Source organism: Apis dorsata, unplaced genomic scaffold (assembly GCF_000469605.1).
Source record: "Apis dorsata unplaced genomic scaffold, Apis dorsata 1.3 scaffold_199, whole genome shotgun sequence".
Classification (NCBI taxonomy): Eukaryota; Metazoa; Arthropoda; class Insecta; order Hymenoptera; family Apidae; genus Apis; species Apis dorsata.
In genome coordinates this window covers 350,021-368,864 of record NW_006263483.1, presented here as the reverse complement: position 1 = coordinate 368,864, position 18,844 = coordinate 350,021, and the positions used below count along the sequence as shown (strand labels likewise).

The 18,844-nt window shown below is 27.2% G+C and overlaps 3 protein-coding genes across 7 annotated transcripts in view; 2 read left to right on the top strand and 1 right to left on the bottom strand.

Moving 5' to 3' along the window:
- Positions 1–6,916, top strand: part of LOC102680941 (dual specificity protein phosphatase 15) — an 8,141-nt gene extending 1,225 nt beyond the window's left edge. Inside the window, exons 2-8 of one of the 4 annotated variants that reach the window (XM_006614868.2) lie at positions 1,420–1,696; positions 2,774–2,890; positions 2,979–3,103; positions 3,252–3,423; positions 3,764–3,942; positions 4,089–4,289; positions 4,525–6,916. In XM_006614868.2, coding sequence (XP_006614931.1) covers positions 1,652–1,696; positions 2,774–2,890; positions 2,979–3,103; positions 3,252–3,423; positions 3,764–3,942; positions 4,089–4,289; positions 4,525–4,762 — 1,077 coding nt within the window. In that variant the 5' untranslated portion in view covers positions 1,420–1,651 and the 3' untranslated portion in view covers positions 4,763–6,916. Of the gene's footprint in view, positions 1–1,372; positions 1,697–2,773; positions 2,891–2,978; positions 3,104–3,251; positions 3,424–3,763; positions 3,943–4,088; positions 4,290–4,524 lie in introns of all 4 variants that reach the window. The other 3 variants (XM_006614867.2, XM_006614870.2, XM_006614869.2) reach the window with 3 other exon arrangements.
- A 1,619-nt stretch (positions 6,917–8,535) lies between these two features.
- On the top strand, positions 8,536–11,578 carry LOC102680704 (BRCA1-associated protein). 2 transcript variants are annotated; one of them, XM_006614865.2, is made up of 6 exons: positions 8,536–8,991; positions 9,538–9,808; positions 9,909–10,098; positions 10,180–10,498; positions 10,588–11,012; positions 11,074–11,578. In XM_006614865.2, the coding sequence occupies exons 1-6, from the start codon at positions 8,913–8,915 to the stop codon at positions 11,452–11,454; spliced, it is 1,665 nt and encodes a 554-aa protein (XP_006614928.1). In that variant the 5' UTR covers positions 8,536–8,912; the 3' UTR covers positions 11,455–11,578. The 2 variants fall into 2 exon arrangements, with proteins under 2 accessions (XP_006614928.1, XP_006614929.1); XM_006614866.2 differs by having other exon boundaries at positions 9,521–9,808.
- Positions 11,579–12,561: 983 nt separating this feature from the next.
- Positions 12,562–18,834, bottom strand: LOC102680570. The gene is made up of 2 exons (XM_006614864.2): positions 16,136–18,834; positions 12,562–15,918 (listed from the first exon to the last, which is right to left on the bottom strand). The coding sequence occupies exons 1-2, from the start codon at positions 18,614–18,616 to the stop codon at positions 14,254–14,256; spliced, it is 4,146 nt and encodes a 1,381-aa protein (XP_006614927.1). The 5' UTR covers positions 18,617–18,834; the 3' UTR covers positions 12,562–14,253.
- Positions 18,835–18,844: the final 10 nt, after the last annotated feature.

The following is an 18,844-nucleotide window of genomic DNA, read 5'->3' as shown; positions in this document are numbered from 1 at the left end:
TATATATATATATATATATATATATGATTCATATTTATTCTATACGGATATTTATAACTATTGTTATTTATATAATATATTTCTTGATTATATATATATATTATCAAGAATCAAAAAAGAATCAAAATCAAAATAGAAATAATACGTTATTATATATGAAGTAGTTAGTTGTATTTGTCATTTAGGTCATGAAAAAATGATTTTATCTTTTTCCTCGTTTTTCATTAATTTGTTTGCTCTTTATTTAAATTATTTTAAATTATTATTCTAATTTAACTTCTACTAAGATCAGCACACGCAATATCTATCTTTGATTTTCTATTTGGCAATATTCCAACTAATATGGCAAAAGTAAAGATGCGAAAACTTTTTAATTTATCGCCGTAGGGAAAATAACGATTGTGCCCGTTAGCTGCATTTCATTCTCTCTATAGAAACTTCTTTCTACAAATGCATCGTACATTTAAATTGTCAAGTAAAATCGGACAGAAAATATAGATTTCATCTGGCTGACTAAATGAAACAAAAGCTCTCCTTTAAATTGCACCGTTTCTCTACTGATAATTTGATTATTTGCAATAAATTTTCTCTTGTTCTTACTATTTTTATTATTTTATTGTTGAATTAATTGAAATTATGATATATGATATAAATGATATGAACAATCATTTAATCCTGCATAAAAACAATCTCAGTATTTCTGATACAATTCCCTTATAAATTTATATCATTTTCCAACATTTATTTTTCGTGAATATAACATGCAATATAACTTTGCCGTCGATTGTCATTAAAAATTTCTACGAAGTTATTGCATTTATACGAAGTAAATTGCATGCTTGAATCGTTTCTGATACAACTTAGTGGAATAAATACACTGTAAATGCTTGCGTAGATAAATCTCAGTGGAATAGAAATATACAGAAAGGCATATATTATAATGCGCATTAAAAAAAGAAATTTTGTGACAATCTGTTTAATCTTTGGTTACGAGATTTATAATACAACAAAATTTATAATACAAATTATTCTTTTTTTTTATTTCTTCCTTGTATTTTTTCATATAAATAATAGATAAATATAAATAAAAAATAATGGATAGAATAATGCCTATGTAACAATATTTTATCATATTCATGTAAAAAATTTCGAAAATATAATTTTTTATAACCTATTGGAATATTGCTAAATAAAAATTAAAGAGAAAAATGGTTTGTTAAAATATAATAAAAGAATGAAATAATAAAAATATAATAACACAAAGAAATTAGAGTACAAATCTGATTGTGTTTTAATAAAAAGAATATTACAAAAAGAAATATGTTGGCGCGAATATACCGCATTATGAATATCATTTTTGGCAACTTCGAAGATTTCAATTAAACGATATAATCAAGTCAATCAGAATTCATAACATAGTTTTGAGAATCTATCTTCAACGATGATGCTGAAGGAGGCATGCGACGGCAGCCACAAAGGAAATTGTTGTCCAACAATAAGATCATCGAGGATCGAGTTCGAGAGACGAAAGATAAGAAAAGATCGTCGAATCGTCCCAAGTGTATCGACCGATTAAACTGATAATTTCTTTCTTATTGTGAATTCTCTGTGCCTCGAGAGAATTTCGTATGCAATAACATAAATTTGCATCATGGGGAATGGCATGAACAAGGTAAGAAGCTTTGGCATGAACAAGGTAAGAAGCAATTTCACAGATATTTTAATAATATCATTTTAATGAAATTTTCTGTCATTGTCATTATTTATATATTGAATTAAAAACAAACAACGAAATGATTTTTAATACGATTAAAATTAAAATAAATATAATTAAAATTGAGCAACAAAATATTGCAATATGCAAGAATAATTTGACAAATCATAATTATGTTAATTCGAAAATATTTGCTTATTATATGACTTAACCTCTATCGAGAAATATCAATGATGCACTTTTATATTTTATTTTGTTGATTTATGTTATATATTGTATGTATATATTATAAAACTGTTACATGATTGCTTCTCTAAATTTATCTGTCTTAAATTCTGAAAATTCAATAAACATTTATTTTATATTTTGAATAGTAGTTTTATTAAAATGAAAAAAGAATAAAAATATAAAAAATATCATATTAGTGAATTATTTTAATTAGTCTCATTTATAGTTTTTGAAATTTATTCAGAATTGACAATCTATAATATCTATTGTCAAAAGGCATCGTATAATACATAATATCACTCGACAATGTATGCCAAGATTTCAATCGATGGTCCCGATGAAAAGTTAAGAGCCTGTATCTTTGTTCTCGCGTTCAACACCTCACTTAAGAATGCAGAATCGATTAAACGATTATCGCGATTCTCACCTGGCTATACACATTCGAGTGATCATCTACAAAGATGAATGATTAACAATAGAGCACTTGCATCGAAAAGCTGCTCTATCGACTTTTTTCTTAACGATATCTCGTTCATGTATTTTGAGTATCGCTTCTCTCTCTCTCTCTCTCTCTCTCTCTCTCTCTCTCTCTCTATGTTAATTGCAATAGGAAAAACATTAATTCGATATTGAATGGAAAATAAACTTATATTAGATACTTATATTCGCATAAATTTAGAATGACATTTATTGAATTTAATGAATCAAATAATGAACAATTCATATCGAGATTTAAACAATTATCACATAACTAGAAAGAAAATTATGCTTATATTATGATATTGAGTTCCACGAAATTTGTGTATGTCGTGTGTATGTTCGTATCTATAGGTTCTTCCCGGTCTTTATATTGGGAATTATCATGATAGTAAAGATGCAGACCAATTGGAACGATTCGAAATAACACATATTTTGGCGATTCATGACACGGCTCGCCGATTACATTCTGTGAGTATAATTGTATATGAGAATAAATTGTTTAACTCAATGAACTTTAATGAATTTAATCGAAGTTAGTTCGATAAATTATTTGTAGGACAAACATTATTTATGCATATTGGCGGCGGATAGTCCTGATCAGAATCTATCTCAATATTTCTCCTTGTGTAACGATTTTATCCACGCTGCCCGCCTACGTGGTGGAAATGTTCTAATACATTGGTACGTAATTAAACTTTAATATTAAACACTGTTAAATTTTAAAAAGGAAAAAAGAAGAAATATAAAAATAAGCAATAAATTTTTTTTAATGATACTTAACAAATTATTATAAAAATATTTATCGAATGATTATTATATTCGATTTCAGCTTAGCTGGTATGTCAAGAAGTGTCACAGTAGCAGTGGCCTATATTATGAGTACTACCAATCTTTCATGGAAAGAGGCACTTAAAGTTGTCAGAGTAGGTCGTTCCATTGCCAATCCAAACGTCGGTTTTCAGCAACAGCTGAAAGATTTCGAATCCAGTCGATTACATGAGGTATTCAAATTAAAAGGAATCCTACGTCTCCTTTACTTTAGAAATCTTTCCTTTACTTATGTACTTATGTTGTTTTTTTTTCTTCAATATAAATGATATATAATATAATGAAATAAAATATAAATAATTTTCTAAGTAGAAAGAAAATTGACGAAGAATTCTATGAATGAAGATATTACATTATAAAATAGTTCTTTGATTTTTATTTAATAATAAAAAAAGAAAATAAATAAATTAAAAAAAAGAAATAAGTAATTAATAATTACTTAATATTAATAATTAAAATTAATAATTAAAAAAATTAATTAATTTAATTTAGACATTTTTTCGATTAATATAGGAACGACGTAGATTGAAGGAACGATTCCCTAGCTTAGCGCTTGCGGAATCCGATGCAGAAGTATGTCGCACTACTTTAAGAAATTACGAAACCATGGCATTGGCACGAGAAGTGTGTGAGGGAAAATGTGCCATGGGCCGTCCTTGTCCAACTGGATTATGTAGGCAACCTTCCAAAAGGTTTGTTACGTTTATTAAGTTTTTGTACCAATGATATAAATTATAAATTTATAAACAGATAACGCACAACAAATTTTCATAATTCATTTAAAAAAAACATACACATTAAAAAAATGAATAAATTATTATGTTTAATCTTTTTGTAGGAGTCCAAGAAGAAAACCATCCACGGGTAGTACCAGCAGCTTGAACACTGGAAGAACTCCGCCGCAAACGCCAAGAATGCTACCATCTGCACCACCTTCACCTGCTATGCATAGATCAGCTAGTGTTCTCTCAGCATCAAGACCAAGAAGTGGTCCTGCTGGTTTGCATTATTATACTGGCGGATCTGCACCTCCTTCCAGGTAAATTTATTTATTATGCTCATTATTTAATATTATTATAGTATATTATAATAGTATAGTATATTAATATTTTCAGATAAATTTTCAAAATAAAAATATTTACAAATAAAGTATTGTGAATTCATGAATGTTAACGAAATTCTATAATTCTCTAATTATTTTACAGATATTTTTTATTTTTATTTTTTAAACGTAAGATATTATAAATGATGTTTAATTCATATTATATTTTCAGAGCGGTATCGAGAGTCGATTTATCTGCTGCAGTGGCTTGCAGTAGTAGTAGCACAAGTCTAACATCGGTAGGTAGATCAGGCATGTCCACTAGTAATTGGAGATTGGCGGCTGGATCTGCGCCGAATACTCCGAGGCCAACGCCACCGGTTTCTCCGCAACGTTGGCCAAGGCGAGCCTCTACTAGACAAACACCTCCTTTGCCAATTTCGCCAGAAAATCCTTCAACAACGACGTAGCACTTGCGGAACGTTGTTTCGTTTTCGACTTTGTCCGAGTAATCTCGACGTCAATTTACTAAGCGATATTATTATTATTTATGATTATTACTAATGTCTGATATATATGTGCTAGTGTATTAGCACATATACATTCTAGTTTATTAGCTGATATTTCATTATGATTGTCTTACGTAATAAAAAGAAAAACGTCGAGAGTAATGTTGAGAATAAGTTAAAAAATTTTCGATAACGAAACAAATTGTTAAGTTTTACCGAAATGATGTTCGATCGTGCAAGTTCTTCTAAAACAGTCTTTCACAGCGAAGCGCTTTCAATGAGCTGCACCACCATAAAAATACAATACAAATACTTTGAATAAAATAGAAATATATCAAATTATAAATATGAAACGTATGAAATCAAATATATGAAGTCATTTCTACGTATAAGTTGATCGATAACGAAGAGGCTCTAACGAGGAGCCTTATAAATAATTTATAATCGAAAGTTCGAGAATGCTTGTTCATTGATTGTATAAAAGATTAGCAAGAAAAAGCTATATCAGTTAATATAACAAAATGTTCGTAAAGTCATATGAAAAATTAAATGTTAACCGCAAAACCGCACAAGATATTTTTTTTCGCTTAAAGCGAACATATAAAATCGAAATCTGATATGAAAAATAGTAGCATTTATTTTAAAATGCGTTTATTCGTACGAAAAATCTTATATTGTATATTTTAACATTGTGATAAATTTCAACCAATGCGATAATGATTTCAAATGCGCGTGATAGCAATCATCGACAATCTTACAATTCTAGAACTCTTATTAATTAACATTTTTTTAAAACGTATAAAAAAGTTACTGAAAGTTACTGTTTATGACGAATGACGGAATTATAATAAAGTTATAAAGAGTACTGAATCTATCGAAATAATCGAATTCCTCGTTTAAAACTTATAAAAGAAAAAGTTTACTTGTAGAAATATTTCAATTACTTTTTAAACAGTATCGGTATTATCCAAGAAAAAATGTAGAATTTGCTATTAGAAATACAGAAAATCGTTGCGTACAAGAGAAATGCATTTAATTCTTGCATTTTTTACGCGAATAATCTTATCTATCAATAAATTCATGTTGGTCGATTGTTACATTTAGCATCTGTATTTCTTTTAATTTATTTAGCTATCAATTAACAATAGTAGCGTATTTTGGTAATGCATTTTTCAAATTAAACGCGATAAACCGCTTTGAATCATTAAATATCATTCCCCTCCATCGTTCGTCAGAGCTTGATTGCAATGTTTGATGTTTACATTCAGAATTTTAGGATATCTCATCCGAGATGCAATTCATGAAAAAATTATAAGCGGTCGCGTTTTGAAAAAAAAAAAAAAAGAATGAGTTATAAAAATATCTCTATTATTGGAACAAAATAGTGAGAAAAGCAAGAAGAACACGAATCGGTGTTCCTCGAATTGTTCCATTGAGTTTGTTCGCAACCGTCCATTATAGTTATTGGATTTGTAGCAAAAATATGCTGTTTAGCGCAAATTGTTAATCTAAAAGAAAGCATATATATATTTGCGCATACACATATATATTTAAAATGTATCGATGAATATATTTTTATGCACAATACAAGTTGAAAATAATTTTCTTCTAAATATGATTGTGTCGAAAAAGACGAAAAAGAATTTCTATTTCTTTAATTTCTTATTATTTTTTCGCACACATGTATTTGACGCACACTCGATTTAAAGCGCACTGTAAATATTTTTTTAAAGATGCAAATAAAAATAAAAATAGAAACGACACGTAACATTTTAGAAGGGCTTTATTTTCTTGAACGATTTTTATGTGCATAAAATTATATCGTATACTTTGTATGCACATATACTTTGCATACGTTGTTGCAAAAAGATTTCAGAAAATTTTATAACTTGTTGGCAATGGTGATTATTATGCGACTATGTCGTACATTAGATAGACAAGTTGTTATTCTTTCGTGCACTGACGTACGATTCACATGAGTGAGAGAAAAGCAAGCGAATTTCCGATATCATCCCTCCTATATCATCGAAGCATATTTTTCTCGATTCGTATTATAGAAATATTTATTTTTCTAGAATCGATTCGATTTTATCATAGATTTACAAAAAAAAAAAAAGAAAAAAAAGTTTTAGAAAATAATATGCGCAGTTAAAGAATATAAAAAGCGCTCGTTTCATATTCAACTTTTTAGCGTTATTCAATCACAGAAAGTGAATTTAATTACTTTCATTGAAAATCGTTCAACTAAAATTGTTAAAATCACTTTCTTAGTGTAATCTGTACTCCTTTGAATAATTGAATCGTTAAAGCTTATCTGAAATAATAGAAATGATAAGAAATATTCATTTTGCTATAGTTCAATTAAGTTCTGCATGTTGTTAGAATAAGAATATAGAAAAAATTTAAATAATTCGAAATATATACTAATGATTGAGATTTCATAATATTAAAAATTGAAAATTCATAATTTTCATAATTTCGATTAGATCATTTTTATTTTATTATTAGTTCGAAAGAGTACAGATATGATAATGTTAAAAATTTACAGAATATTTTTTATAAACTTATTGTTTCCAAGATTTTGTTCAATAACAACATATCGCTGTTATATTAATTAAATATATATACACCGGTACACACAATGCTTCATTATTTAAATACGAAAATATAATATCTATATTTGTAGACAAAAAAAAAAAATGTTTTATGAACTACAAGTTAATTTACACTTCATTCTTTCATCTTAAAAATTTTCATTTATATATACAATATTTTAAAATAATTTCGGTAAACAATGAATGATTTGATATGTTTATATTTTCTTTTTGATGTCTATACAATTTTAGGTTGTAACTGCGAAAGTAAAATAAGTAAAAACAAGAAAAAGAATAAAAGAAATGAAAAGGAAAATATGTAAAATTGAAAAAAACTCAATTTACACTTATGGGGTAACTTTTGAAAACAGTTTAAGTCGCAATTTTTTTTTATAAAATATTCAATAAATAATATCATATTCAATTTTATTTATACAAAATTAAACATGGGATCAAATAAATGATATTATTTTTTTAGATATTTATAAAAGATTAAATAAGAAAGTAATAATAAAAATAAATTTTTATTAGAGTTTCTAAACATTATTATAGATTTGTTTTTTTTCTTTTTTAAAAATTACATAGCGACTTAGAGAAGCTTTCAAAGTTATCTACCTAAGTTTTTACTATTTATACAATATTTCAGAATTCAAAAACGAAAATATAAGTATAATGTTTCTTTGAATTCATGGTCTAATATTTTATATTTTCTACAGAATTGTATACAAAATTTGCACTAAAACAACATATATCGTCAATATTTTTCTATTCAAAATATTAGTTTAATATTTTTGACATTATATATTAACTAATAATTTTGACATTAATAATTTTATTCAAAATTTTTTTTTTAAATACATGCCAAAAAATTTTAAAGCTTTAAAAAAAACAATGCCATTTCGCATTATCTTGTATATTTAATACGTATGTTAATAACATAATATTATTAATATTGATTATAAAATTTATTTAGAAAATTTGGTAATATTTTAATAAAATTTTTGGCGCTTCTCAAATAATGTTGCATTATATTTTTTTTTTTATGAAATAAATGATAATGAATAATTAGTTATTGATTTTAACATTCATAATACATAATAAAAAAAAGTTAATTTTATTTAGTAATAATAATAAACATCAGGTGGCGTAATTCATACTTTTTCAAGGTGGAAGTTACCATTTAAAAGATTAGTTTGTATCGTATCTGATTGGTGAATGATAAGCAAAAAAGGAAAAAATACATAATAAATTGTGATTTTTTTAATTTTTCGTTATATTCATAAGTTGCATAAGCAGAAATAATATAATCAATCTATAATAATTTTGTGACAATTAAATAAAAAATGAATGAATGGTATATTTAATCTATTAATCAGAAACAGTGTGACTGTGTGACACTTGTAAGATCGTTGTCAGTTAATTATGGGGGTTGTTTAAAGGGTTAACACGTACTTAAAAGCAGTGAACACAATGATAAATTTGTTTGTAATAATGCACGATAGGTATTATTTTATGGAATGAGTTCTTTTCCTATTTCGGTATCTCTCTGCGTTATTCGCGTCGAGGTTGTTGATGAAGATTCTGAAGAATCGAATGGTAAATATTTACATATTTGTATATTAAATTAGTAACTTTCAACTGTTATTGTTAACTTATATTCTACTTGTTTTTATAATGAATTACTTCGATTAATCTTTTTGTTTACAAATCTTTTTAAGGTTATGTTATTTGTCATAACAATGTTATGTTTATATTATTAACTTTTCTGTAAAATTTATATAATTTTGAAACTAAGATTCTTGTTCGTAAGAAAATACATACAAATAAATAAAATTTTTTAAAAAGAACATTTTTATCTTTTTAATTATATATAATTAAATAAGACTTGCATAATATCATTTTTAAATTTATATAATTTTTTTGTATATTTTATATATTTTCTTTTTCATAAAAGTATTATAAATATAATAAATATAGTAAATATTTAAAATTTTTGTAAACTTTTATTTAAAATTCAAAAAATAATTTCAAATATAATGAATTAATATATGAAGATTACTAAAAAAAATAATCATTAAAAGTACAAAGAAGATCATACCTTGTTTGTATCATGATTAATTCACAGTGGATTTCGTAATCCAGGCATAATGGCTGCTAAGATGAGGGGTCGCAGAGAACCAACCAAAATAAATATGGAAAATTGCACAAACCTTACAGAGAAACAAGATTCAGTACTTCCTTCTCAAGGAACTAGCAAATCTAGTTCTACTTCTAGAGCTAATTCTGAAGAAAACACTTATGATGATTCAGAGATAGCTGGTGCAAGTGCTTGTGCCTGTGATCAAATTAATTTTATCTCTGGAAATCCATTTGTTGAAGTAACCAAAGGAATTATACATTTATATAAAGAAAAGTAAGCACTATTTTATAAGTATTACTTATGCACTTTGTAGTTATTCAAATAATAGATTGCAATTAAATATGTTTGTAACAATATTTAATTATATTTTCAGCAAATTAACAGATATACACCATGCAGCAGAACGTACCCAAACTATCTGCATTCTCTCAGTTCCAGCTACAATGACATGTCATGATCTTTTAAGATTTACAGCTCCTTGCCATCAAGATGTTCGGCATTTTAGGATACTTAGAGATGGCAGTCCTAATCAATATATGGCATTGATTACCTTCAAATCTGCTGTAATTACATATAATGAATTAAATATTTTTTATATATTAATTATATACAATATTATATACATCAAATTTTTCATATTTTAGAATGCAGCAACAGAATTTTATGGTTCTTTTAATGGTACTCCATATAATTCTTTTGAACCAGATGTCATCTGTCATATGGTGTTTGTGTACAGTGTAGAAGTAACATATAATGCTATGCCTTTATCTGGACATACTGAATTACCACTTTGTCCAGTTTGTTTAGAGAGAATGGATGAAAGTGTTGATGGTATTTTGACAATTTTATGTAATCATACATTTCATGCAAGTTGCCTTGCTAAATGGGGAGATACTTCTTGTCCAGTTTGTAGATATGCTCAAACACCAGAATCATTTGCAGATAGTTACTGTATGGAATGCAGTATGTAAACAATAAATATTTTTTAGTTAAAAAAAAAAAAGAAAAAGAATGAAATTAAAAAATTATAAATTATATAAATATTTTTTTAGATACTGGAGAAAGTAATGATGCTCTATGGATCTGTCTTATATGTGGACATATAGGTTGTTCACGATATCATCAAGGACATGCTTTTCAACATTATCGTGAGACACATCATTGTTATGCTATGCAATTAGGAAATAATAGAGTTTGGGATTATGTAGGAGATAATTTCGTTCATCGATTATTACAAAATAAAGATGGAAAAATGGTTGAAGGTGGTCCTACAGCAACTAAAGCTGAAGGTGCTGCAATGGAAGAAAAAGTAGATTCTGTACAGTTGGAATTCACGTATCTTTTAACATCGCAATTAGAAACTCAAAGACAGTATTTCGAGGATAGATTAGCACGATTAGAACAACATTCTGTGTTACAAACTACAGAACTTAGAGAAAAGTTAAGTCAAGTATCAGAAGAAAATGCCAAAGTTAAGGTAAGCTTTTTTAATTTTTATCTCTTGAAGAAAAAATGCATTATTTTATTACATATTTTAGGAACAATTAGCAATATTAAGTCGGGAAAAACAAAATGTAGATAAACGACTACAACAAGTTAGTAATAAATTGATACAAGTACAAGCAGAATTAACTGAAGAAAAAGAATTAAGAAAGGCATTAGAGTTAAATCAAGCCTCTTGGCAAGATAAATATAAAATTCTACAAAATGAAATGACTGAATATCAAAAGACAAAACAAACAGAAGTAACAAATTTAAAAGAACAAGTACAAGATTTAATGTTTTATCTTGATGCTCAAAATAAAGTTGAAAATTCTGAATTAAGAGAAGAAATCGCTTCAGGTCGTATAGTAATTCCAGAAACTTCCAATTCTGCTAAAAAGAATACTCGACTTTCTAAATCTCGTAAAAAACGTTAATATAATAATTTGCTGATATTTTCTGTAAAAAATTTAATTTTGAATCATACTCCGAAAAAATTGACTTTGTATCTTTTTAATTATGTTAAAATAAATTGCTGATTTTTTTTTTTACTGATTTTAAATAAGAGCTTTAGTATATAAAAGTAATGATTGATGTTATAAAATACTAACCTTTGTAATTTCCAAATAAATTTTGATATTTAATTTTTTTAGAGTAAAATTAATTAAATTATATTTTAGATACAATATTAATATTATATATATATTATGTATATATATAAAATTCATTTGCCATATCTCTTAAATGGAAGCTTTATATTTAGTTTGCATTAAAAATAAAAAAAATTTATCAATTTATATTTATTATTTTTTTCTATAATATTTAAAATTAAATAGGAATTATTAGATTTGATTTATTAATGTTTGTGTGTGTGTGTATGTGTGTGTGCGCGCGCGCATGCGTCTGTGTATGTATAACAATTAAACTAATAATTAAAATCAATATTCAATAGATTATATTGTTTCAAATTGAATTTTTCAATTCTTTCAAAATTTTCTATTTTTTTTGGAAATTCGTTAAAATGATAAATATAAAATATATTGAATCTCACAATAACACGTCTATTCAAAGACGTTTTATGTGCAATATTTTTTCAATTTTTAAATTAATAAAATTATGTAATAAAAAATTATATTTGAAGATACAATTTGGTAAAATTTGTTAAATATTTTCTAAATATTCTAATAAACAATAATGATTTCTATTAACTTATGAACTATTAATCAAATAATTGCATAATACATACATATATGTATGTACATTTAAATAAATGTGTGTATTACTTATATTTTAATAAATATTACTTACTTAAAATTAGCTTTACTTTCATTTACCTATTTTATAAAAGAAAAATAAATTATACATTTTCTCTTTAATTCATAACCATTTTTGCCAAATTTGCAATTATATGTCACATTTTTACATATTTTTCCTTGTTTTATCATTTTTTTTTTACATTATATTTTCTATTTATAAATAAGAGGCAAATACTGGTAATAAAAATACGGTACTTGTGTACTGGTAATAAAAATACAAAGAAAAACTTATTTAAAAAAGTACCTCAATACATAATTTTTATTAAGGTTTACACATGTTGCTGATTTATAGTTTCTTTTTATGATAATAATTATCCTATTTTTATTTTCATAAGAGTACGAATCGCTTTTAGACAATTATTAATTTCCAACACATTGTTGGCTCAGTTATAAAATAAAACCGATATACATATTTACATTATCTACAATTGCATTCAATTAGAATGCATATGTTTAACTAAATGATTGCACATTTGGACGTCGATGTTGGTCATACATGCAAATAAGTTTTACTATTTGATCGACGATATTGAAAAATTATTATATTTAACTATATTATTATATTTAACGAAACACGGTTTCTCTTCGATTTCAAAAGAGAAACAGAATCATGAATTCTAGAAGATAATTTGTTAAATAATTATTAACAAGTAAAAAATAGTAACTCAAAGTATAATATAGAAACAATATAGTTATGTTAAAAACATTTCATGCAATTCTTTTGAAATTTAAATTACGGCAACGATTTATGAAAACTTAGTTTCATAACAAAATTTGTGTATCATATAGTACAATATAATTTCATTATATTTAATAGATTCTTCATTTCTTAGCTCCTTCATTCATACTGCTCTCTAGAAATTAAATGATACATGATCTGCCAAATATTAAAATATAAAACAATTAACTATTAATATATTTGTTACAGTATCACTATATCAAAAATTTCAAATAATCCTTCACACGATTTTGCTTATCATTTAAGATAGATTATATTTTCATTATATTATACTTAATTAATTGGAGAGCAATATGAGGAACCAACATCGATCAGTCTTGGAATTAGAATTAGCAATAAAAATTATTGTATATTTTGCAAAATATATAAATATAAAAGAATAATAATTAAGATCCGTAACTACCTTGTGATAATTAATAACACTAATTATTTATAAGGCCTTATGCGTTATAAATTAAACGCAAATAAATATTGGCCCTTCAGTTCCTTTTCACATTTAATGCCAGTACATAAAATCGCAATATACATGTTTTGTGTAAAATAGTTATTGTAAAAAAATTTCGTACAACAATCAACACATAAAAGTGCTTAATGATTTCATAATATTGATCAGTTAGTTATTATTATCTAATAGTTAATTACTGTAAGTTGGCAAAAAGCATTTCATCGTATAATCTTCCTCTATGGGAGTTATTCAAATCTTCAGACATGTACCAGTTAATATTTGTTAAAAATTTCTTATTATCTTAAGTAGTTACAGTCTCCAGTCAGTGTATTTAGCAGACTATATGACGAAAATTTACGAAGTGCAACATACAATGCACAATGCACAATTCAATGTAAAATCATTTTTTTTTTTTAAATAAGACAAATTAAACTTTTATATCTAATAGAATACTAGTAACACTAGTAGTTATAATCCAAGTTTAAAATGTCTGTATTAAAATATCTAAGAAATAATAATAAGAAGAGAAACGAACGAGATTTTAAAAAAATTAAGAAATACAATATATAGAAATTACATTTATTTCATCATTTTGTGCTAAATTAATATTTTCTTCATTTTTTAAATGAAGAATAAAATTTAAATACATAAAGAGATTAGAAGTAAAAGATTAAGATAAAGTATTGGAAAATAATATTTTTAAAAATATTGATACTGATTAAATCTCGTTCGTTTTTTAATTTTCAGTATTTACAGGTTCTCGTGCATGATGAATTCTTACATGTTTATTATGATTGGATTTTGTACCGCTAGATTTTCCACATATATGACATGTATATGGTCTGGCACCTGAATGTACTCGCAAATGTTCTTTTAGATAATATGATCTATGAAAAGTTTTGTTGCAAACATCGCATGTATATGCTTTATTTTCTTCATGTTCTTTTACGTGCCTTAAACAATTATATTTTCGTATGAACTGCGCTCCACAATAATTACAAGTATAAGGACGCACATTTCTGTGAGAATTCATATGAGCAGTATAATCACTGTGTCGGTAAAATGCACCACTACACTGATTACACTTAAAAGGTTTGGTGCTACGGGCAGCGTGAGTCCATTTGTGCAATTGTAAGTTCCACTTAGTACTAAATGTTTTAGAGCAAACTTGACATTCATAAGGTCTTTCACCATTATGAACTCGCATATGCACTGCTAAGGAAGATCGCAAATAAATACACTTACATACGGGACATTCAACATTTTCGTTTTCTCTTTGAGCATCCGGAACAAATCTTTTATTATGAGCTCGACGCATATGTCTAGTCAGGCTGGCCATGTGAATGAATCTTTCATTACAATATGTACATGCTTTAGGTTTTTCATCGTGTGTTTCTTTATGCCAAGCTAACTTTTTTTTTGTATGAAAAACCTCACCACAATGACATATGTAATCTTTTAATTTTTTCTTTATATTCAAATGATGTCTATTTTTGTGCTGAGTCAAATTTGAATATCTACGAAATGTTTCATTGCAAAGATTACATTTAACTGGTGCATTTCCAGTATGACCATTAGTATGTTCATCTAATTTTTGTTTTGTTAAAAATGCTTTGTCACAAACAGTACATGGAAATGGTTTAATTCCTAAATGTCGTTTCATGTGTAATTTGAAATTTTGTTTCCTATAAAAATACTTTCCACATTGGCTACATTCTAATGGGTGTATTTTTAAATGAGCATTGAATAACAAAACTGAAGGAAATTCTTCATGACATATCTGGCACTTAGTGCTCTCACGGATTCGCTTTGTTGGTTCTGTAACATGTACTCTTCTATGATGTAGTTGTAATGATTTTTCACTACTAAATCGTTGATTGCAAACTGTGCAAATTACTTCAATATTTGATGGTATTACAAGTGTTTCAACTTTTTGATCAGATTCTACTTTTGTAATTACATCAGTTGATTGTGGTGGTTGAAGTTGATGTAACATTGGTTGTTGATGATAAACTTGTTGAACATGTAAACCTGGTACAAAAATATCTTCAAACGCATTCATACGACCATCCAATAACTTAATATCTTTTACTTCAGGTTGATCTGTAGATTCTCTACTACTACTCGGTCCAGCTTCTTTGTGCGCAGTAGTACTATGTACCCGGCGTTCTTTAGGGCAATCAAATACTTCAGGACAATGATAACATTTAAACATTCTTTTTGTAGGAGTTTTCCTATCTCGATCTAAAAATAAACTTGATGTAAAATGTGTAGCTAAAGATCTGCTATCTAATAGGGGGCCTGCAACTTCATTATCTGATCCATCAGATTCTTCCCAACTTTCACGTGCCATTAAATCATAAGATGTTGACATTCGTGATGATTCTTGACCAGCATATAACTAAATGCACAAAATAAATTTATTATAAATATAATATTTTTAAAAAATATAACAATTTAAACAACTTAAAAATATCTAATATATATAATAATTTTTATTATTATTATTATAATAATAAATAATATAATAATAATGAAAAATAATGTTTTCAATTTATGTATTATAAAAATTTTTTTTTAATTTTTATTATAAATGTCAATAATATATCTATACATACCTGCCAAGCAGATTGTTCTGTACATCCATTGCTTTCTTGTTCTGATAATTCACCTCTGGGTGGCATAGTTTCATCAGCTCTCATATTAATACTTTTAACTTCTTCATCTACACCTACTCCACCTTCACTACTTGCCATAGATTGTTGACTGGTTCCACTAACTGCTTTTTGTGAAGAATCACTTATGAATGTACTAGGAACTAAGATTTGAAGCCCATCAAATTCAAATACATTCATTGGACCTGCATGGGCATCTTCATTTAAACTAAGAAGTTCCATTGATTGCTTTTGTATAATTGATTTTGAGTGAAAATTCTTTGAATCAGAACTACTTGCAACATCATTAGATTCTGATAAATTTATATGATTACTTTTATTTGGCATATTATATGAATCCACCATTGATATTGATTGCTGAGAATGTTGTGAATGAATTGTAGAAAATGAACTTATATGTTCAGTAATTCCAGATTGATATGCAGAATTTCCTTCTATTTTTTTTTCATTTTCACATATAGAAAGTTCTAAATGATCAGTTTTTACATCTTGTTCAACCTGAGAACAATCAATAGGATCCTTTTCTGGTGATTCATCCATTGCTCCATTACTATCTTCATCATTACTTAAACCATTAGTATCCATATGACAAAATGAATGCACTGATGCAGGTGAACATGGTTTACTAAGATCCTTTCGAACTCTTAATACAGATATACCACTACTTGCAGATAATGGAGTATGTGATCTAACATTATCTCCATTTTCACCATATTTAATGAAAGGAGTATGTGGGCTAGGTATTTCTTCTATTTCCATATCTGCTTCATCAAAATTATCTTCTGCTTCATTTTTTTCATCTTCATCATCTTCTTCATCTTGCAATGTATTTGCATCAAAATTATTTGGATAAAAATTAAGATTTTCATTTGAACTAAATTCTGAACGAACTGAGTAAGTTCTATGAGGTCTCTTTCGTACAATTGGTGATGCAGGTGCAGATAAACTATTTTTATAATGGTATGAAAGACAAGAACTTTTATTTTCATCATTATCTATATCAATTTCTGAACTTTCACTAAGTTTTATTTTTATGTCAGATTCACAACTATGTTCATGCTCAATGGAATTATTACTGATTGTTTCATGAATTACACTTTCTGCTCTTTTAGGAGAAAGACTTTTCTTTGTACCTTCATTCTTTTTATCATCTTCAGAATTAGATTCTTTTTGTTGTGTATTATTAAATTCATTTTCCATAATAGTGATTAAAAGACGTTCTAATTGTTCTACTTCACGCTGAGCTGGTGCCTTTACTGTATCTTCTAAGGGCATTTCTGCAGAGGTACCTTCATTTTCATTTATTTCTTCTCTGTGAGGAACTTTTTCATTAGTTGCTTTTTCAATCTCATTTTCTGTTATCATTGATGATACTTCAGGCGTAATAATTTTATTGTTATCATCATCATCTTCATATCTGTGTACATATCCTTGTATTTCTGATGCTTCATAATGAAGAGATTTACATTGTACATCTGTAGTAACAACACATGATGATTCTCCATCATCAATATCTGGCAATACACTCTCAACTTTATCATCTGTAGTATCATTGACATTACAAGTAATTGTCACTGATCTTGGAATGTTATCATATTCATTTTGCACAGTATGTTGCTCTGAAGTACTTGAATTATGGGTTTCTTCTACCTCTTGATCTATTTGAATTGTACTAGTTTCACTTTCATTTTGCTGCATAGAGTTATCTTCATTTAATGATGGAGGAGAAACTGGAAGATTAATATCTGGTAACACTTGTTCAGACTCCTGTTCTGATTCAGGTAAAATCTCAGGTAAAATTTGTTTTGGCTCGGAATTATTTACAGGTACAGCAATGGCAGTTCTACCATTTGTTTCACCAGCCATAGTCATTACTGGCCTGACTCTAGCTGAATTAGGTATGGCTGTGACTGGTGAAATCATTTGAACAGTTGGTATTTGTTGCTGCTGGTACATACCATATGGATTATAAAGCATTTGCATCATTTGATTAGCTTGTGGAGCCATTGCGTATTGTGGTATCATCATAGTGCCATTATTTACAAACTGTTGATAACTAAATGAAGCAAATTGAGGTGGCATCACAGTACCAATAGGTGGACACTCAAAAATAGGTCCTATAGGATATGGAGATTGAGCTGATAGATGAGTATTCTGTGCAACTTGAGGTGTATTTTGGGGTGATTGCATAGCCGGAGATGCTGGAGGTACTGATGATGACAATTGTGCCTGATGCACTTGTGAGGCATTGTTACTAGCTTTAATAAGAGCTTCAATAACTTGTTCTTTTGGATGAGTGTCCAAATGTCTTTGTAAGCTAATACCCTCACGTAGATAAAGAGTGCATACTGGACAAGCCACTGCACCTCCTGATGCTCCATTGTTTGTTGTATCCATTATGCCTGAGGTATTTTGTTTATACATTTAACTTTTTAACTATTACATTGAACACAACTAATGTAATGAAAATTTCTGTAAAATATCCACAATGAAGTAGTAACACCACTTTCTTCTTTTTGTAATTGACGTCTTTGCTGTTACTGCCGTTACTATCTTTTTCGTCGTATCCGTCACGAATATCGTTCTAGTTGTTTTTGCTATCTTCGTAATCGTAGTGGTTGTCACTGCCACTGCCTTCGTTATCACTTCTAC